Source organism: Odocoileus virginianus, unplaced genomic scaffold, assembly GCF_023699985.2.
Source record: "Odocoileus virginianus isolate 20LAN1187 ecotype Illinois unplaced genomic scaffold, Ovbor_1.2 Unplaced_Scaffold_7, whole genome shotgun sequence".
Taxonomy (NCBI): domain Eukaryota; kingdom Metazoa; phylum Chordata; class Mammalia; order Artiodactyla; family Cervidae; genus Odocoileus; species Odocoileus virginianus.
In genome coordinates, this window is record NW_027224269.1 from 179,952 (window position 1) to 201,745 (window position 21,794).

The 21,794-nt window shown below is 46.0% G+C and overlaps 1 protein-coding gene and 1 pseudogene across 2 annotated transcripts; one reads left to right on the top strand and one right to left on the bottom strand.

Annotated features, from left to right (window-relative positions):
• Nucleotides 1-5,374: 5,374 nt before the first annotated feature.
• LOC139033454 (olfactory receptor 1L6-like) lies at nt 5,375-6,298 on the bottom strand (annotated as a pseudogene).
• Nucleotides 6,299-19,934: 13,636 nt separating this feature from the next.
• On the top strand, nt 19,935-21,569 carry LOC110147867 (heat shock transcription factor, X-linked member 3-like). Of its 2 annotated transcripts, none has more exons than XM_020909633.2 (2): nt 19,935-20,527; nt 20,968-21,569. In XM_020909633.2, the coding sequence occupies exons 1-2, from the start codon at nt 20,045-20,047 to the stop codon at nt 21,385-21,387; spliced, it is 903 nt and encodes a 300-aa protein (XP_020765292.2). In that variant the 5' UTR covers nt 19,935-20,044; the 3' UTR covers nt 21,388-21,569. The 2 variants fall into 2 exon arrangements, with proteins under 2 accessions (XP_020765292.2, XP_020765291.2); XM_020909632.2 differs by having other exon boundaries at nt 19,937-20,527; nt 20,920-21,569.
• The last annotated feature ends 225 nt before the right edge of the window (nt 21,570-21,794 follow it).

The following is a 21,794-nucleotide window of genomic DNA, read 5'->3' on the forward strand; positions in this document are numbered from 1 at the left end:
CTCCATAGAGGCAGATGGCAAATGCCTTTGTTGTTCAGTTGTTGGCAATGCTCTTGGTAAGTGCCAATTTGTAGTTGACAGTGCTGAACTCTTAGTTTTGCTTTTCTCCAGAACATTTGAACTCTCCTTCAAATGTGAAAAATAGGCTTTCTGGGTAGAACATTCTTGAATGTAGGATTTTTCCTTTCAGCATTTTAAAAGCCAGATGCCCTTCCCTGTGGCCTGCAGCATGTCTGCTGAGAAGTCAGCTGATAGCCTAATTGAATTTCTCTTGTAGGTAACTTACTGCATTTCTCTTGCTGCTTTAATATTCGCTCTTTATCTTCTTTTTTGGCATTTTAATTACAATGTGTGTTGATGTGGTCCTGTGGAGATTGATCCTGTTTGGAACTCTAGGTGCTTCCTGAAACTGGAGGTCTGTTTCCTTTCCCAAGATAGGTAACTTTTCAGGTATTGCATCTTCCATTATATTATCTAACAATTTCTCTCTCTCTCTCTCTCTTCTCTTTCTGGGACCTCTATAATGCAAAGGTGAATGTGTTTGATGTTGTTGTCTCTGAGGCCTCTTAAACTGTCCTCATTTTTAAAACTTGATTTGGACTTCCCTTTGGCTCAACTGGCAAATAATCTGCCTGCAATGTGGGAGACCTGGGTTTGATCCCTGGGTTGGGAAGATCCCCTGAGAGAAGGGAAAGTCTACCCACTCCAGTATTCTGGCCTGGAGAATTCCATGGACTGTATAGTCCATGGGGTCGCAAAGAGTCGGACACAACTGAGTGACTTTCACTTTCACTTTTATCTGTTCAGCTTGAGTGGTTTCCCCTACTCACTATTCAAGTTTTCTGACCTGTTCCTCTGTATCATCTAATATACTCTTGATACTTATTAGTGTACCTTTAATTTCAGCTGTGGCATTCTTCAGCTCTGTTTGGTTCTTTGTTTTGTTTTCTCAGACTTTGTTGAACTTCTCACTATGTACATTCATTCTTCTCCCAAATTCTTTCAGCATCTTTATCATCATTACCTTGAAGACTTTATTGGGTAGATTGTTTTCTCCATTTCACTTAGTTTTTCTCCTGGGGTTTTATCTCATTCCTTCAATTGGAACATATTCTGTCCCCTCATTTTTCCTAATTAGATATTTTTATTTCTATATCTTTGGCAGGTTGGTTTTATTTCTTGATCTTGGAGTAGTGGTCTTTGGAAGGAGACAACCTATGTATCCCAAAAGTTCCCTGCCCTCTTGTCACCAGAAATATATGCTCTAGTGTTGCCCCCATGGGGACTGCATGGTCCCCTCTGTTGAGGCAGGCTGACTGGTGTAGGCAGCCTGGTAGGCATGGCCGACCCCTAGCCTGCTTGGTTGCTGGGTCTTGCCTTGTGCAGAGACTGCTAATCACTGATGGGTGCAGTTGGGTCATAAGGTGTCTGGTTACTGAGACCTGGATGATCCCAGGGCTGGCGCCAGCCCACTGGTGAATGGAGCAGTGTTCTGGGGTAGATAGTGACAGGGACGAGGGTTCCCAGATCTAGTGTTAGCCTGCTGTTGTGTGGGGCTCATTCCTGACACAGTTGGTTTTGGGGTCCAGGGTGTCAGGACACCCTTTCATCTGGAAATCCAGCTCCTATGGGGTCCTGGGTCTGTTGCTGGCCTACTGGTGGTTGGGCTTGGGCCTGACATGGCAGGCTGTACAGCTGCAGAGCATGTGGTCCTGGAATGGGTGCCAGCCATCTGATAGGCAGAGCTGATCCCAGGGTCTCTGGCTGCCAGCCTTGGGTTTGCTGAAGTTGGTGCCAGCCCACTGGTGGATGGGGCAGGATTTGGACCTCTGGCTGCAGGGCTGAGGGTCCCCGGGCTTGTGCAGGCACACTGGTGGGTGAAGCACCATCCTGAGCACCCTGGTGGCAGGGCCAGGTCTTGTGTGTTTGGGGGGGGGGGTGGTGCTCTGAGGGTCCTAATGCAGCTGGCCTGCTGGTGGGTGGGGCTGTGGCCATGCTCACCTATTTGTTTTGTCTGCTTCTTCCAAGTACTGATGCCAGCAAACTGCCTGGTGGGGCTGAAATGTCTTGCTATTAGGAAGCAAGAGGGAGGATTTCAAAGTGGCACTTGCCAGCACCCATGTCCTTTGGTAGAACGAGCGCCCTCAAGTGGCTGCCACCAGTAGTTCTGCCCCAGGGTGAGCTCCAATTACCTACTGCCTCTCCAGGAGCTCTCTGAGATGAGCAGGTGGGTCTCACACAGGCTCTTTCAAATAACTGCATCAACACAGGGTCTTGGAGTGAGTGAGATTTTCTGTATGTCCTTGAAGCATGGAGGTTCTAGCTGCTAAAGCTGTCTGGCTCTCCTAAGAGTAAGACCCACTTCCCTTCAAACCCAAATGTTTTGTGGGCATGTTGTCCCGGTGCATGACCTACAGGCTAGGTGCCCAGTGTGGGGCTCGGACCCCTCACTTTCCAGGAAGAATATCTGCAGTGGTGATCATCCTACCGTTTGTGCATTGCCCACCCAGGGTATGGCTCTTGACTAAACCATGAGTCTACCCAGCCTACCCATCCAGATGTGGTTGCCTTTCTATACTATTTATATATAGTATATAATTCTATACATACTAAATTCTATATATAAAATTATATTATTTTTATAACAGATTAATGCTGAATCCTCAATGTCATGCTGTCCCTCAAGAAGACCATGAGTCACTAATGGTGAGTTGATCACAACATCTCACTTCCACCCTTGAAGGGGGAGAGGTTCATCTTTGCCGAAATTGATAGGTGCACATTCTAGATGTGGGTTTCAATTTCCTTCTTGTAGCACTTTGTATGGTGACACTATTTGAAGGCTCACAGAATGCAGGACTGACTGACACAGAACATTTCACAAAATCACCCAGGACCAAGAGACACTCTAATAGCATGTCTTCTGGAGCAGTGGAATGGCCTCTACAAAGCACATGTGAGGTGCACACTGGGATATGAGAGCCCGTGGTGCTGGGGTGTCACCCTCCAGGGACCAGACATGCTCCACATCTGTTATCCTTAGCTCCCCCATGAGGTAAGATACATCGTCCTTGAACCAGAGGGTAGAGTGACTCTAACGATCACCACTCCCACTGACCCATGACCCCATCTACCACTATTGCCAGTAACTCATGATGCCACCTGCCACCACTCCCAGTGACCCACAAGGGAAGTTATGCTTCCGGTCCTTAATATTACCTTCTGTAGTTTTACAGTGGGACTATCCAACCATTAGTCATGTCAACTAAAAAAGATGCACACCTTGAGAGTTGTGAGTTAAGTTTATTTAATTTAAGTACAGTTGATTTATAATGTCATGTTAATTTCTGCTGTACAGCAAAGTGATTAAGTTGGATTTTAGAACTGCAGCTAAGGGAGTGTGGACTCTAATTACGTTGTGTGATTGTACTATATTATCCATTCTGATCTTTTTTTCTTTTTTGGCCAAGCCATGCTACATGTGGAATCTTAGGTATCAGGCCAGGGATCAAACATGTGCCTTCTGCAGTGGAAGCACAGAGTCTTAACCACTGGACACCAGGGAAGTCCCTCCATTCCAATCTTAATGGACATTTTAGTTTGTTGCCAGGTTTTTGCCATTTCCCCCAAAATAGTTCTTTATCTCAAGTAGAACTCCTCTTTTTATTATTAAAAATGAGGGGAAAAATGACATTTTCCATTGTTCACTTTTTCTTAAAAAATATTTCTGCAGGGAAATTGGAGAAACTTTTAGACCACCATCCTCTAAAGAGAACAACTCCACAATAACAATCATTTATCATTCTTTTGTTCTACTACTGATATTTTAGTGACAGCCTAACCTTTATTATTTTAGTAGAAAAGGCTGGAGAACTGGAGTTTCCCCCTTATTTCTTTTGTATTAAGTTGTTACATTGTTTCATAAGTGAGACAGGGAAATCACAATAAATGAGGTCAGAACTTCAGTTTATTCCATTTGGAATGGCTGCACTCATGAATTCTTGTACAATCTCCTGGTGTGCTTGTTCAACTTTCTATAGGGTATCTACCAATGAGTAGAACTGTTTGCAAGGTATTGGTTAATGTGTTAGTTTGGGTCTTCTGAGAAGCAGATGCCAAGGCAGGATTTAGTGTGTGAGATATTTGTTGAGGAGGCGGCAGGAAAAATCAGAGGTCTTTCAAGCCTTGAGACCTGTGGACGAAAAGAGAGAAGGAAAAAGGATGGGATAGGACTGCAGCAAAGAGCCAGGAAAATTTTGACTAGGCCAATGCGGGGGTGAGTGGTGCGGAGGGTGTCCTAGAATCAAAATTATCCACCAGAAGAGTCCTGTAATTCTCTGGAGATAAGCCTGCCTTGGTACTCCTGGCATGCTTAATCATTGGCTAGGAGAAGTCTGTATAAGCATGGTTTGTGCTGTTGCCTGAAAAAAGGAAGAAGCACAACCCAAAAGTTGAGAATTATGTTTTATTGGGCAGAAATGTGTATGCATGTGCTCAGTCACTCAAGTGTGTCCTACTTTTTGTGACCCTGTGGACTGTAACCCACCAGGCTCCTCTGTCCATGGAATTTTCCAGACAAGAATACTGGAGTGGGGTGTCATTTCCTTCTCTAGGAGATTTTCCTGACCTAGGGGTTGAACCCACATCGCTTGCATCTCCTGTATTGGCAGGTGGATTCTTCACCACTAGCTAGTATACTGTGAACTTCAGCCTGGGAGGCATCCTCTTAGGTAGCTCTGAGGGATTGTTTCAGAGATAAGGGAAGATTTGTGAGTTGACCTGTGTAACTAACATTTAAAACACCCGACTCAGGAAGTTTCTCCTTGCTTTGCATCAGGACAGATATTGCACAGCCCTTGTCATGTATGTGTCCCACAAGAGCCAGAGACTATGAAAGAAAAAGAAGGAAACCATGTGCATAATACAGTAGGCCACCAATACCCATGCCTTACTTGTCTTTACCAAAAGTATAATAGCTTTGTATTGCAGGTGTCTCCTTTCCCTTACTGTACTGTGATTAATTTTGAAGACAAGAGCTACCATTGATTTATCCTTGCAATATTTTATCCTTGCAATATTCTTCAATATTTTGTGATATTTATCCTTGCAACTGAATTTTGCAACTGAATGCAATTCTTGGCACAGAACAGGTGTTTCATAAATTCTTTTTCTTTTTTAAAAAATATTAATTTATTTATATTTGGCTGCACCAGGTCTTAGTTATGGCACGTGGGATCTAGTTTCCTGACCAGGGATCAAACCTGGGTCCCCTGCATTGGGATCAGAGTCTTGGCCACTGGACCACCAGGGAAGTCCCTGTTTCACAAGTTCATATTGAATGAATGAATGCTGAGGTGTACTTCTAGAAGTTATGCTAATCTGTCTTCCTCATCAGCTCTTTCATAGCCTGTTTCATGTCCTTGTTCCTAAAGCTATAGATAAAAGGGTCAGCATGGGGATAACTACTGTATAGATGACAGTGATCACATGGACCTTTATCACTGAGTAGGTGGATGAGGGGCGGATGTACACAGATATTATAGTTCCATAGAATAGTGCCACAACTGTGAGGTGGGACCCACAGGTGGAGAAGACCTTGTACCTGCCTCTCCCAGAAGGGACTCTCAGAACAGCACGGGTGATATAGACATAAGAGACGATAATGAAGATGAAGGGACTCATGATCACAAAGGAGCCCTCTGTGAAGGCCAAGAGCTCGTTGACAGAGGTGTCAGAGCAGGAGAGCATCAGCAGAGGCTGGACATCACAGAAGAAGTGGTGGATGATGTTGGGCCCACAGAAGGAGAGGTGGGCCATGAGGATGATGTGGGTGAAGGAGAGGAGGTGGGATACCAGCCAGGATGCTGTCATGAGCTGGAAGCAGTGTCTGGGGTTCATGGTGGTGGTATAATGCCATAGGTGGCAGATGGCCACATAGCGGTCCAAGGCCATGGCAGCCAGGAGGAAGCTGTCAGTGATGCCAAAGACCACAAAAAATACATCTGGGCTAGACACTGGGCAAAGAGGATGGTCCTCTGAGTCGGCATGTTCACTAACATTTGTGGCACAATGACAGTTGTAAAGCAGATGTCTACAAAGGACAGGTTGGAGAGGAAGAAGTACATGGGGGTGTGGAGGCAGGACATCCCCCGGATGGCTGCAATGATGACTGAGTTGCCACCCACATTGACCAGGTACATACCAGGAAGCTGGCAAAGAGCCACACCTGCTGTTTGAGGTCACTGGTCAGTCCCAGAAGGAGGAATTCAGTGATGTGGCTCTGGTTTCCCCTCATCATTGACCCTCTGAAAATAAAAAATATAAAGGAATATTAGGTGTGTGTTGTGGCTTGGAGTCTTCAGTCTGGTAGAGGAGATATTGCATAGCTTATTCCAGCTTGTGCATCCCATGAGGGAAGTCATTCATGTGTACCACCATATATTCTATGATATAACTTCATATGATTGGTTTTGGCACACCTTGATTTCAATTCCAACTTTGCATCTGACTCATCTTGAACAGGGTGCTTCAATTCTTGTTCCTTATCCAAAAGATAAAACTTAATACACATCTTCTTTGAGTAAATGGTAAAGGTCAAAAAAACATGTTCAGAAAAGATCATTTTGCTTGATTTCCCAAGTTGTATCTAAGATATCCTTTTGCTGTGTCTGGCCTCAGTTATTAATCAGCATGCTAATCTTCAGCTGCCTCCTGGCCAGATGATTCTGGTGATGGACACCCAGTTCCATCTGGGTAAGGAACTGTCGAGGGTGAGTGGCAAATTGGAGAAATGTCTCTGGCAGAGGGAGTCTATTGAACCAACATTGAATCTGGTGATTTAGGCAGGTGGGTAGGCATCAAAGAAGAAATAGAGGAACTAAGCGGCAGGTGCTGCTATAGGCAAGAAGCATCCGAAGGGTGGTAGTGTGTGCCGTGGAAATGTGAGAATATGCAGCATTCTGGGGGAAAAATAAACAGTGATCTTATTAGGAAGGTGCTGAGCCTCAGAAACAGGTCATTTCTGTCCCCCAAAGGCAACAACAGGGGAGACTGATTCCAGTCTGGTAGGAATCGATGCCCTAGTCATCTATCTACCAAGTTGGAACTCAGTTAAAAGGGAACAAGACCAGAACTGATTAGGACATAGAGTTTGAAGCAGCTAGCAGTCATCTGGGTTGATAATGGGACCACTGAGTTACAGACCATGCACTCTCTGTGTCCACCCTTCCTAAGGACAGCATTATCTTCAGAGAAAACAGCACAAAGGAAAGCCTGCAAGTGGTGGTCAAATACTCCCAGAAAAGTGAGGGTAGAGTTAGAGATGCAGATTTTGAGTTAAGGAAGTCTGCATCCTGTGGGCTTCCCAGGTGGTGCTAGTGGTAAGGAACCCGCCTGCCAATGCAGGAGATGTAAGAGACATGGGTTTGATCCCTGGGTTGGGAAAATCCCCTGGAGGAGGGCATGGCAACCCACTCCAGTATTCTTGCCTGGAGAATCCCCATAGCCAGAGGAGCTTGGCCGGCTACAATTCATGGAGTCACATAGAGTCGGACACGACTGAGACAACTTAGCATGCATGCATGGCACATCCTGTATGCCTTGTGTCCTCAGAATCTTTCTGATCCTTTTGAAGGGTCAAAAGCAAAGCGAAGTACTAATGGTATGTTTTTGATGCTTAGTGATCTTGGATGAAAGTCACTGCCCTGCTTAGGATAACTCAGACTTTTTATTTCTCCTTTAAATCACTAACAAGTAGGTGCATACAGTAGCATTGTTTTCTGAAGTATTTCCTTCCTCTCTGAGATACTTAATGTTTGGTCCAAATTGAAAGGGACCACTAGGGCATGGACACTACCTGGAGAGGTTTATGATGAAAGCACTACCAAAGCAGGGTTCAAATCTGTTTCACTCCCCATTGTTTTAAGTGACTCACAAAGGACTTGGCTCATCGTAGTGGCATGATGAATACTGACTGACAGATTGAACCAGATACATCATCCCTGATCACCCCTTGCAAGATTGTGGGTTTTACACTAGCAACTTGGAGACTAGTCTCCAGGGATCAGGAGAGTCGATGGGAAAATTTGGTGATTTGGGAATTGGTTCTTGTTCAGATACTTGCTACTTCCCCTGGGAATATTTCTATGTTTCAATCTATTTTCTCACCTGAAAAATGGGAAAAATAAAATATCATCTCTAGAAGTTTATTATTCAGTTCAAATAAGATGGCATATTTGATAGTGGTGAGGTTGTACAACATTATGAATGTACTGAATACCACTAAACTGAACACTTAAAAAATGGTTAAAATGGCCATTTTATGCTACATATATCTTACCATAATAAAAAAGAATATATTGTATAAAAAAAAAGATGGCATATTTGAAAAGTGTTTGAGATCTACACTCAAGTCCCATGGGCAGAAGAGCCTGGTGGGCTATAGTCCATGGGGTTGCAAAGAATCAGGCATGACTGAGTGAAATCTACAAGGTTCTATGCAAATGTTAATTACACTACTATTAATATTTCTTTTTAGTATTTTGTACCAAAGTGGGTACAGCTTAAAAATAGTAGATGCAGTCTAGAGGGAGCCAGGCAGAAGGTAAGGGGGCTAGTGTGTTTAGGGGGAGGAGACTGAAATGGTCATTGGAAGGGAGGTAAGTGCTAAGCTGGAGGTGAGAAAGGAACAACAGGGTGCATACCTAGAACTAAATTGGTCTTTCCAGGGAAACAAGGTATTAATTAATTGAAAAAATAGAAGTGATAATCAAAACCGTTTTCCTCTCAAAAAACCTCAACCCCAAATGGTTTGAAGGCAAATTATACCAAAATTTCAAGAACATCTCATGATACAATAATCCTGCTCCTATGTGGATATTCCAGAGAAATTCCCATCCAGACAGATAAAAGCTTATGAATGAAGATGTTCTTGCACACTCATTCACGGTCATGGAGTGCTCGTGGCAATCTGGGTGTCCATCACTGGGATGGCAAATGTGACAGAAGAGTGCTGAGGGATACAATGCACCTATTTATTTATTTAATTTTATTTTTGGCCAGGCCACGGGGCATGTGGGATCTTAGTTCCTCCATCAGGGATCAAACCCGTGCCCCCTGCATTGAAAGGCAAAGTCTTAACTACTGTACTACCAAGGAAGTCCCGAATGCAGCTATTTAGAAGCAACTGATGAGAAGTATTGATAGCAACACTGATAGATTTTGAAAACATAATCTGAGTGAAAAAGTAAGACAATAATTGAGATCTATAGCACAAAATGGTTTATATATACATTAAAAATGCAACATCATGATAGTCATTTCATAATGTATATCAAAACATCACATGGTATAGCTTAAAATATTTAAAAATGCAACAAATCAGGAAGCCTGTCTATACACAATGTTTAAAGTTAATGACATTAAGCATGTCACCATGGAGGAGGGCAGGAGGAGTGGGGCATTGGTATATAAATTCATGTGTGATTGAGGAAGCAAATAAAATAAGAAAGGGGCCCAATGTTGGCAATATGAACTGAGGTATGTGGTTAATTTAATCTTTTGCATCTGAACTCTATGAATAAGGAAAAGAATACTGTATCAAGTCTTAACTTGAACTCAGGGGGCTTTTCTTTTACTTTTCAGAGCATGAACCCATCAGGAACACAGATGCCAGGTCATCCAACTGTAGCAGTGCTAGTAAACAGTGTCTGCTGCCTCCTAAATTGTGTCCCTTGATCCTTCACAATCAAAACTGGATTATGTCTATGTCTTGGATTGAAATGCTGGAGTCAAAGGTTCTACTAAGCCTGTCAGTACCAGCATCCTCTGTTAGCTGACTTTACTCTTTGCTAGTGATGTTAGTTATGCTTTTCCTTCATAGTTTGATTCACTGATTCATAATTCACTCAGCACATTTTCACTGCATGCCAACCAAGGGGCTCAGAAGAACCAAATAGCAACATGTCCCCAGGCTTATTCTCTGGGTGAAATTTTCCCAGTCTCTTCCAAACCTTACTCAGTAGGACTTGGCATCATTTCATCATCTATAGTCACCTTTTAGAACAACTGGTTGGCATGGCTGAAGCTCCCTATGTGATGGCCAAGTATTTTCTTTTAGACTGTAAACTTCCGGGGGAAATTTGTAAAAATTTAGGTTGTTGATGGAAGTGATCTTAAGAAGTTATCCATTTCATAGATTTCCAAACTGTGCTTTCTTGGGGGACTCAGAGGCCATGCCAGGAGGGGCTGAGAAGCTGAACAGAATTCTGAATGGGAAGGACTCTAGGTCTCTTCCTCTTTTATTGGAGCAATTCTGCTATCTAGTGTTTTACACATTGCATTACTTCAAGAAATATTAGGAAGATGTATTTGAAAGCAACATACTCACTTTATGTAGGGAAAACTTGAGGCTCTGAAAGGGAGTGATTTACCCAATACCTCAATCTCCCCTTACTAGCCTTATGGGGCAACTTATGGCCCATGCTGTTCTGAAGATGCTCAGAGGCTGGGGTGAGGCCATAATATCTGGAGCCTTCCACAGTAGCTCTGGTTTTGGGGACAACCAGGGGCTAGACTGGGCCAACAGAAGCTGGATTCTACCTGACAGCATCAGGGCAGTTACATCTATCCTATCTTAAGTACAGAGCTTCCTTCCTTGGGGTCTTACCCACCAAGAGCAAATCGTTCTTGTTTTTATGTAAATGGGGAAGGAGAAACAGAGAAGTATGGAGACCACTGGACCTGGTTTGTAGTCTCAGCCATGCTGAACCTCATATTACGTCCTTGTAAAAAGAGGGTGTTTTGCAAAATGATCTCTAATACATCAGGATTTGTAGGATTAAGGCATAGTGATGAGGTTGAATATAATGGCTACTTACTCAGAAAAGGGGTGATGACCTTTGTGGTGGCCATTAACGAGTCCAGGCATCTTCTCTTCAGTCTCATTGACCTTGGTGATTAGAGGAGGAAGATGGAGGTAGGGAGCTCAGTAGAGCTCTCATATAAAGTGAGGAAAGAAACTTTCCAGGCTTTATGTGGGAGTTGATGGGAATCACTAGACCCTGAGAATTGTGACTGTGGTTGTCATCTCAGACACCTCTCTCTTTCTCCCTTTAGAGAAGTAACCTTTCAATGTAGCCCCAGGCATCTGGATCCCAAGTTTGTCTCACTCTTCAGCTACCATCACTGGCCTCTGAAGATTTACTCCAATGATGAGGAAGAGTGGGGACCCGAAAGGAGATGATTGCCCTCTACATAACCTCACCCCAAGGAGACATGCAGTCATTCCATCTACCACCCCCCAGGGAGCTCATTAAGAAGGAAGGTTTGGGAGAAGAGTAAAGACTGTGGAAACTTAGGATTCTGGGGTGATAAATTTCTTAGAATCTTTGATAATTCATGGCTTCTTATTATTATGATTTTGAAGGGGGTGGAGGTATGTAGCTAGAGAAGGCTTGGACCTGGGGCCATCCCTGGGATGGAGGAATGATGTGTGGTACCATGGAAAGGATCTTGAAAGTACAGATTCCTGGGCTCTAGTCAGCCAATTAGTTGTGATTTGGGGCAAACTCTTAGCCTCTCTGAATTTTAGGTTCATTATTTATAACGTGGGTTTTTTAGTACCTGTGTACCAGACAGCATTGACTGGAGAAGTACATAAGCTCAAGAATAAGAATATGTTCACATAATAGCAACCATATATTGATCGTAGCATTTTATATGCAGCTCTTCAAGTACAGTACCCTTGTTTTAACGAATGAGGGAAATGAGACTCAATCTCACCAAATAACTTGCCCAGAGTCACATAGTTTGGAAGTACTGCAGCTAAGTTCAAATTCAACGGTGTCTTGCTCCTAAGTTCCACACTTCATCTACTTTGTCATGCAGAAAGTACACCTGAGAATGTCTGTGATGACTCCATCTCACTGTTGTGAAGTGGTATCTCATTATAGTTTTGATTTGCATTTCTCTAGTAATTAGTGATGTTGAGCATCTTTTCATGTGTCTGTTGGCCATCTATATGTCTTCTTTGAAGAAAGTCTATTTAGGAATTCTGCCCATTTTTAATTGAGTGGTTTTTTTTTTTTTTTTGCTGTTGTTGAGTTGTATGAACTGTTTATACATTTTGGAAATTAAGCCCTTGTCAATCACATCATTGCAAATATTTTCTCCCAGTCCATAGGTTGTCTTTTTGTTTTGTTTATGGTAACTGGGAAAAAAATGCCAGAGTAACTGGGAGAAAATGCCAAAGATGTGACTGACAAGGGCTTAATTTCTGTGAGAGGGATTCCCAGGTGGTGCTAGTGGTAAAGAATACACCTGCCAATGCAGGAGACATAAGAGATGTGATTCGATCCCTGGGTCAGGAAGATCCCCTGGAGAAGGAAATGGCAACCCACCCCAGTATTCTTGCCTGGAGAATTCCATGGACAGAGGAGCCTGGTGGGCTACAGTTCATAGCATCACAGAGTCAGACATGACTGAAGCCGACTTAGCATATAGCACATTCTGTGAGAAGGCTTTAAGTTTGATTAAGTCTCATTTGTTTATTCTTTTATTTCTACTGCCTTGGGAGACTCACCTAAGATGCATATTTTTTTAGCTTTATTGAGTTATACTTGACAAATACAAACTGTATGTTTAAGGTGTACTACTTGATGTTGTGATATGTGTGTACATTGTGAAATGATCACCACAATCAAGCTAATTAACATTCATCACCTCATATAGTTACTTTTGTGTCTGTGTGTGTTTGTGTGTATGTGTGTGTGGTGAGAACACTTAAGATCTGTCTTCTTTGCAGATTTCAAGTATACAAGACAGTATCATTAACTTTAGTCACCATGCTCTACATTCAGTTCAGTTCAGTTCAGTCACTCAGTCATGTCCGACTCTTTGTGACCCCAGGGACTGCAGCATGCCAGGCTTCCCTGTCCATCACCAACTCCCAGAGCTTACTCAAACTCATGTCCATTGAGTCAGTGATGCCATATAACCATCTCATCCTCTGTCGTCCCCTTCTCCTCCCACCTTCAATCTTTCCCAGCATCAGGGTCTTTCAAATGAGTCAGTTCTTTGCATCAGGTGGCCAAAGTATTGGAGTTTCAGCTTCAGCATCAGTCCTTCCAATGATTATTCAGGACTGATTTCCTTTAGGATGGACTGGTTGGATCTCCTTGCAGTCCAAGGATTCTCAAGAGTCTTCTCCAACACCACAGTTCAAAAGCATTAATTCTTCAGTGCTCAGCTTTCTTTATAGTTCAACTCTCACATCCATACATGACTACTGGAAAAACCATAGCCTTGACTAGATGGACCTTTGTTGGCAAAGTAATGTCTCTGCTTTTTAATATGCTGTTTAGGTTGGTCATAACTTTTCTTCCAAGGAGCAAGCATCTTTTAATTTCATGGCTGCAGTCACCATCTGCAGTGATTTTGGAGCCCAAAAAATAAAGTCTGTCACTGCTTCCATTGTTTCCCCATCTATTTGCCATGAAGTGGTGGGACCAGATGCCATGATCTTAGTTTTCTGAATGTTGAGCTTTAAGCCAACTTTTTACTCTCCTCTTTCACTTTTATCAAGAGGCTCTTTAGGTTCTTTGCTTTCTGCCATAAGTGTGGTGTCATCTGCATATCTGAGATTATTGATATTTCTCCCGACAATCTTGATTCCAGCTTGTGCTTCATCCAGTCCAGCATTTCTCATGATGTACTCTGCATATAAGTTAAATAAGCAGGGTGATAATATACAGCCTTGATGTACTCTTTTCCCAATTTGGAACCAGTCTGTTGTTCCATGTCCAGTTCTAACTGTTGCTTCTTGACCTGCATACAGATTTCTCAGGAGGCAGGTCAGGTGGTCTAGTATTCCCATCTTTTTAATAATTTTCCACAGTTTGTTGTGATCCACACAGTCAAAGGCTTTTTCTACATTAGATGTCAATAATTTATTTGCTGACATAACTGAAACTTAGTACTCTTTGGCCAACTTCACATAATTCTTAACAACTAAGACATTATCAGTTGAGGCACATTAATGTTTATCAGACAAATATTATTTTCTTATAATTTCAGGTACTATCTTTCACTGCCACAAATAATATGCATTGAGTACATCCTGAGGTTTTGTGCTGATTGCTTTCTATTCATCATTGCTTTCAGTCTCTATGATAGCCCACTGAGGGATGTACTCTTATTATTTATTTTTTGTGTGTTTAGTCCCTAAGTCATATCCAACCCTTTTGTGACCCTATAGACTGTAGCCCACCAGACTCCTCTGTCCATGGGATTTCCCAGGCAAGAATACTGGAGTGGGTTGCCATTTCCTTCTCCAGGGGATCTTCCTGACCCAAGGATCAAACCTGCATCTCCTGCATTGGCAGGTGAATTCTTTACCACTGAGCCATCAGAGAATTACACCTATTTATTTTTGATTTCCACAATAAAAGTTTACTTCTTGTTGATACAAAGTCCAATGTGAATGTGACTTTCATGCGGTCTTTCAGGGTACCAGAATCCCTCCTTCTTGAAGCTCTACCCCCTCTATGTCCTCAGAGTCATCTCTTTAGCTAGTAGCTGGATTAAGAGAGAGGGTTGCAGGTGAGGAGGCTTGAATGGGTCAGGCTGAAAAGTCATGTGTATCCTTCCCACCCACATTATTTTGACTAGAGCTCAGTTACATGGCCACACTTAACTATAAGAAAAGCTGGGAAATATGGGCTATTTGTGTACTCAAGAGGAAAAGCTCATGGGTTTTGAGTGTCATTTCATTAAAGCCTGAACATGGAGAGAAACAGAAGTGTAGTGATGTCCAAGTATCTGAGGGAAAGCATTTTAGACAGTGAAAATGGTCAATTCAAAGGTCCTTAGGTGGGAGCAATCCATGTTTGTTTAAGGAACATCAGAGGTCAGTGTTTCTGCGTGGGAGTACATTAGAGAGCAAACAACAGTATGTGAAGGCAGAAAGCTAGGGGCCAGATCATGTAGGAACTGGCAGCTGTGACAAGGCTTTGGCTATTTCTCTGAGTGCAGTAGGAAGCCTTGGGTCATTGCACAGGTTTTAGCAGTGGAAGAGCATGATCTAACTTATATTTTTGCTTCCAAGGTTTTAGGTTGAAAAATTTCAAATTCACATAAAAATGTAGAGAAGATAGCAATGAACTCTTATTTATCCTTCACATAGGTCCACAGATCATTAATTTTTTTGCCCACACTTGTTTTATCCCTTTCTATAAATTTCTACTGTTTATTTTTTGGTGAACTATCTGAAAGTAAGTTAAGGACAACATGCCCTTCTCCTTTAAATACTTCAGCAGGCATCTTCCACAAAACCCCAGAATAATAATTCTATCAAAGAAAATGAACACAGATTCTACATGATATCCAATCTGTGGCCCAATTTTTTTCAATCTAGTCCCCAATCAAAGTAAATGTGTTGCATTTTACTGTTACATTTCTTTTTTCTCTTTTAATAATGGGAGAACATCCCCTCTACATTTTCTTTCTTTGGTTTGTTCACTTTTCCTGACATTGCAGAGTCCAGGTCAGTTGCCTTGCTGAATGTTTAATATTCTCTATTTGTTTGCACATGATTAGATTTATATTAAATATTTTGATCAGAAAAATAATACAAGGGAGATATTGTGTACCTCTAGCTCCATCGCATCCGTAGTGACAGAGGGTCAGGTTCCACTACTGGTCAAGCAAGTTCGATTACTTTGTTAAGGTAGTGACCTGCAGATATTTCACTGTAAATGCAAAGTTTCTCTTCTATAATTAGTAAGAAGTCAATGGTGGGTATTTGAAACTGTTTGACTATCCATTTTTTTCCTAACATCTTTCTACCTAATGGTTGTATCTTAGTTTTAAGTTACTTAGCAGCAATATTGATGGGGAGAGATTTAGATAATAATAAAGGTGATCGTAGTGAATTCATGTTAACTGTCCTTTTTGGGTATCAGTCTCAAAAACTAACTTATCTCTGTTTATTTGGATTTGTCTGGGTTATTTAAGGGCGTAGCAGACAAGGCCATGTTAGCAGTGGGGACCCTAGGAGAAGCAGGACACCCCCCACTCCTACAGCGATGGTCTAGGAGCCAGAGTCACACAGGGAAGTTGGAGAGACATCCCCTAGTCCCACAGAGCAAGGCAGCACAGAGCAGGGCTGTGGGGCTACAGGAGGAATGCCCTGGGGTTTGTGCTTGATCCAGGGTGGTCTGGTGCTTTGGGAAGCTGGGTTCCTTCTGTGGGATGTGACTGTGATGAGGTTGGGTGGTGGCACCCCTCAGGACTGCATTATGTCTTGGGGGTGATGGGAAAGTCTGAAATGGATCATTGCTGTGAGGTGTCCTTTTGCACTTGGATAAAGCCCAGAGATATCTCTTTCTGGGGCAGAAAGGAAGGAGCCTTGGCTCTTGTCACATTGCTGTTGACCACAGGGGCAAAGGATGTGCTTTCCACCCCATATCTGCTAGGAATCCTGAAGAACTTTGGTCACACTCCCTTGAAGGGATGCCCAAAAAAAATCCATGGAACTGCCCTCTCTTTCCTGGTACCAAGGATCCAGAACCTAAGGTGTTATTGAGCTTTAAATGATCTCTTTTTGTAATTGGTCATTAATCAACAACTTGATCTTTGTTGGGGCTGCAATGAAGGAATTTAATGGTTTGGATGGAAGACAGGCTGGGACAGAGGCAAAGAGTGGTTCTTGCTTTTCCTGGAGCAGCTTTTTCCTGCTGGAACACTCCTCAACAACCAAATGTAACAGGCCCTCTAACTGGAAAAGGGGCTGCTGGGGTAGCTAAAAGGATAAAAACTTGCTTGCATTGTGGGAGACCTGGGTTTGAGCCCTGGGTCAGGAAGATCGCCTGGAGAAGGGCATGGCAACCCACTCCAGTATTCTTGCCTGGAGAATTGCAAGGACAGAGGACACTGGTGGTCTACACAGTCCATGGAGTCTCAAAGAATTGAATACAACTGAGCTAATAGCACTATGATCCACCTGGAAAAGTTAACTAGTTTTATTTATGAATCATCCTGTTTGGCTGATGAGCTATTCCACATCCTATTGAGGGTCATATTCTCTGACATGCCTGGACCACAAAGCAGCCAACCCCATCCCACAGTAGAGAGTGGAAGAGTGTCTGGGGGCAACAATGTGAGAGATTCCTGCCCAGCCATCACAGTGCAAACAGCTGCCACGCCCTGGCAGCTGCATCCCGTCCCTCAGGCGCATCCTGCAGCCCAACACGTGGGCTTCTCAAACCAGCTGGCTTCACAGGAAAACTGAGGCCAGGGGGTTTGGGATCTTCCCAGTCCCACGTGCTAGTGAGGGATGGGGTGGGCTCAGAGCCCTGGAGTGAATTCCTCTGGAGCCCCCACCCTTCCTGCCCACCCCAGGCCACAGGCTGACTTTCCAACTTCTCACACCTTCCTCTTCTCAGTGCTACACAATGCTTCTGAGGTGACAAAAAGCATGCCCGACGGAAGGAAGGGGATGAGGAGAATCAGAAGTACTGTGGGGCTGCTCTGGTGTTTGCTGAGAACTGACTCTGCCGGGGGCCGGCGTCTCTGTCCATCCCAGCGCCTCCCACCTGAGGGCGGAGCCCTGTCCCTGCTGCTGCCATGGGGCGTCCTGCCCAACTGCACCTGCCAGGCTGACCAGCTCCTCACCGAGCAGGAGGGAGGGAGAGTCTGACCTCATGGCCCCGATGCCCACTGGGATAAGGCCCCTACAGGCGCCTCCTCTGATACGGGAGGGAAGGTAACATGACACCCAAAGCTCCAGGTCTCCCCAGCCCCAGTGAGGGAGGGGAGCAGCTGGTGGGCCTCTGGGCTGGGGACACCGGGGCAGGGACGCCAAGCACAGGGGCAGGAGGGTGCGGCTGAGAAAGGCAGGCCTTGGACGTCATGAGGGCTTGTGTGTGCACAACACGGGTGTCCTGAGCCAGAGCTGAAAAAACTCCTCAGTGCCATGCAAACCCACTGCCAGGGCCCAAATGGTGCCTGGAGGAGGGGGACCAGAAAAGGCAGCTTCCTCAGGACCCAGGATGAGGAGGGGCCCCGAGTAGGGTGGGGGTGGGGGCAGGAAAGGCCACCTAGTCAGGCTGCCACAGATATCACAGTCTTTGGTCCCCTTCAGAGGAGCCACCAGGGGCCCCCACCAATGATCACAGCCTCTAGGGTCATGTCCCAGTCAGATGAACTGACCTGAAGGAATGCTTTGTCAACCTGTTTAGGAGCACAAAGGCAAGGGAGCAAGCACAGGTCAAGGCCTGTGAGCTCCATTCTAGCCACCAGACCTCAGACTGAAAGGCCCCTGGGAGAGTTTCTTCCACACCCTCTTAGCTCTCCCCTTTCAGACACTAGGCTGTGGCCCACACACAGGGCAAAGACCCTGCTGAGTGGCAGAATTAGGGGGACACTGTCCCTAGGTACACTGCTCTAGGGTCCTCACACACGGGCCTCTCCAAGGTGCCAGTCTGTTCCCTACACCGTGATTTTGAAGAACAGTGGCCCACCAAGGTCAGAGAACACGCATCTCCAAACCCACTGCCCTATTGCCCATGTGTGGTGAAGACAGGTGACTCTCACTGGGGTTTCGTCCAGTCCCACACCCGGACTCTCATCCATTTTCAAATACAGGTAGACGGGGGCTTCCTCTGGTCACATCTAGCTCAACAAGTCAGACATGTCTCTGGGAGTGGGTGTCTGTAAAGGACGCCCCTAAAAATGCACCTAACCAGTGCCAACAAAATCATTCGATGTACCTGCCATCTGGGTAAGGGAGAACAGGTTCCCAGTGGTAGTGGGCACAGGGGCAGGGGCAGAGAAGATCAGAGCTGGCCTTGGAGAGGACCAGTGAAATGCTTGCTTTCAACAGGACAGGCTGTACCTTGAGCCCCCGCTCAAGTCCTTCAAAGGGCAGGTATCCACGGACACCCAAGTTGGACACGGGATGCCAGGATCAGGGGTAGCAGAAGCCCAGGCAACCCATTGATGAAGGAAACAGTAATTTTGAGGCAGCCTCCAGGGAGACTGAATTCGAGGCTCTGGGCAGGGGATAGGAGGAGCACACACACAGGTGTTCCCAAAGTGAGGACTCTAGGGTCACGAGAGCAGTCTTTATGGGAAGAAATGGAAACTGAAGACAGCAGCCTGTGATCTGCAGTGGGATGGCATCTGGGGGTGGGCAGAGCTCAGGAGGCTGCAAGCTCAGCAGAGCACCTGGCTGGGCCCTCCTACAGGGCATCCTGGGGAGTCTGTGTCTCAGGTGCTTGGGGAACAGTCAAGTGGAACGTGAGGTCACTCCACTGTGCTCAAGCACAGCCCTACTCTGGGGAGAGCTCGACCTGGGTGGCAGTGGTGGCAGGACAACAGGACTCTGACTTTGGGGCCATCTGAGTGGGACCTAGCAACCGGCAGCACCAGCCAGAAGACAACAAAGCCAGAAGAGGGGCAAGGCCACGGCTGGTGGGGTGGGGAGGTGGGACCACCAACTCAGGCTAGGCTAACCAGCCTGCTATGGATCCCATCTTCTGGGAGGGACAGTTGCCAGGGGCCCATCTGACCCCTGGGATCTCTCTCGGTGGTGGCCAAGCCAGGACTCGCCAAGCCTGGCCCTTAAGCAAAAGCCAGCCACAGGCCTGCCCATTGGCAGGGAGGGGGGTGGGGCCAGGGGCACATTTGTCAACCCATCCAGGGTCCGGCCGCCCCCTGAAACAAAGCGCCTGGCAGCAGATGGGAACCTTTGCAAGCACCCTGAAACAAACTTTTCTGTACTTTCAGACAAGAGACCAGCTGGGGATCCCATCTCTGTCCCCAGACCCCCCTCCCCTACACGGGGCCAGGGCTGCCTCTCCACATCACCTCTGTGACATCATGAAACAGCTAAGGAAGCTGGCCACTTAATTGGCTGCCTGGCCCACGACCCAGATTCTAGAATGTCCAGAGAGTATTTATGGGGCACCCGAACCCTGGCCTGAGCCCCTTCTGCCCTGTGCATTCACTGCTGGGGTAGAGAATGCTCCTGAGCTAGTCTGGCTCCATGGCTAGTCAGAGTTCCCACGAGTCGCACACAGCCCTGCTGGCCCCATTAACTTATGGGGAGCCCACAACAGGGGTCCCCTGTGATTCCTCCTCAGATAGAAATGTTGATTCAGGGGAGGCTTTGGAGAAACAGGGTGACCAACCCGAGAGCCCCGATCCAGGCCTCCATGTCAATCTGCCCCCACAGGGCCCAAAGCCAGAAATGGCCAACAAGGAAGAGAACAACGCCGTCCTCGGGCTGTCCTTCCCCAGGAAGCTCTGGAGGATCGTGGAGGATGCGGCCTTCACCTCTGTGCGCTGGAATGATGAGGGAGACATGGTGGTCATCGAGGCAGATCTCTTCCAGACAGAGGTCCTCCAGCGCAGAGGTGCGGACCAGATCTTCGAGACAGCAAGCATCAAGAGCTTCATCCGTGAACTGAACCTGTACGGTTTCAGTAAAATCCGCCCTTCGTGTCACTCTGCAGGGAAGAAGATGATGGTAATGTAGAGAGTCCTTCTGGGGAGGCTAGACTAGAAAAGCTGAGTGCTGGACGGGTTTCATTTCCCAGGGGAATGCTGTTCTCATGAGGGGGTAGTTAAGGAAAGAGGAGACACAAGGTCTGTCTTGTTCCACCGCCCCCCTTAGACAGGATCCACAGGGGTGACTCCAGACCCTGAGGGGCCACTGAATGTCAGGGACCGCCAGGAACACCTCAAGTGAGGATGGCCCCGGGGCAGCTCTAGGCAGAAACATGCTAAGGCCTCATAACCTGCCAGAATGAAGAGACTTTGTCTCTGTACATAGGCATGGCCAGGATGGTCATGGGGAAGAGGGCGGCGAGGAAGGCCTCTTCTCCCCCTTGCTGTCTAAAATGATTCAGTTTCTTTCAGATCTATCGCAACTCCAATTTTCAGAGGGACAAACCTCTCCTCCTGCAGAACATCGCAAAGAGAAAGAAGCGAGTGATGGCGACCAGACACTCTCCTCAACTCCATCACAACCAGTGCACCCAAGAGGTGGGCAAGAAAGTCCAGAAGGCAACCCCACCTGCTCGCAGAAACCCCAGGCGACGATCATCTGGGCTCCCTCGCGTTTGCTATATGTGCTGTGCAGCCGGGCAGGCCGGGGTAAAGCATCTCCCCAGCGAGCAGGGTGGCCCCAGTGGAAAGGGCACGTCCAACAGTGCCATGTCTGTACCCCGAGCTACTTCTGGGAGGAAGAGTACTGGGCAAATGCCCGAGAGCCCCCCCGAGTACCCAGATTATGATTCAGTGATGGCTCTGTACCACACCTGTCACTCCATGCTGATGGCAGCCCTTTCCCGCAGAGCCCGAAACGAGGCCCCTGAGGCAGAGTAGGAGCAGGGAGAGCTCTCAGAGGACTTGTCCTCTATGAGCAGGTCAAGGACAAGCCCCATCCCTGACCTCTCAGGTTCCCGGGGACACTGCAAAGTACTCTCCTGTAATCAAAAATCGATTTTTGGCTCTAATAAAGAGGTGCAAAACTACACATGAGTAAATAAAGAATCGAATGAGAATGACCAGCCTGTGTCCTTTCTGTCTGTTCACGCTATTCAAACGGCACAGGGTGAGCCAGATGAGGCTGGAAGCCCACACGCCATGCAGGCTTCAGTCTGGTCCATGTGGTCCCTTTTCAACGGAAGCAGCAGCATTTCACATGCTCGGCCAAGGGTTTGGCTCACTAGCCGAGTGCTGAGGCCAGCCCAGGATGGGCTGGTCACTGGGCCTTGCCTGCTGCTCAGCAG

Excerpts from the sequence above, each read along its gene's own strand:
- LOC110147867 (XM_020909632.2), top strand. The coding sequence starts at position 20,045 with ATGGCTAGTCAGAGTTCCCACGAGTCGCACACAGCCCTGCTGGCCCCA. Across the intron at positions 20,528-20,919 it reads CTGCAGGGAAGAAGATGATG|ATCTATCGCAACTCCAATTT; the intron begins GTAATGTAGAGA and ends AGTTTCTTTCAG.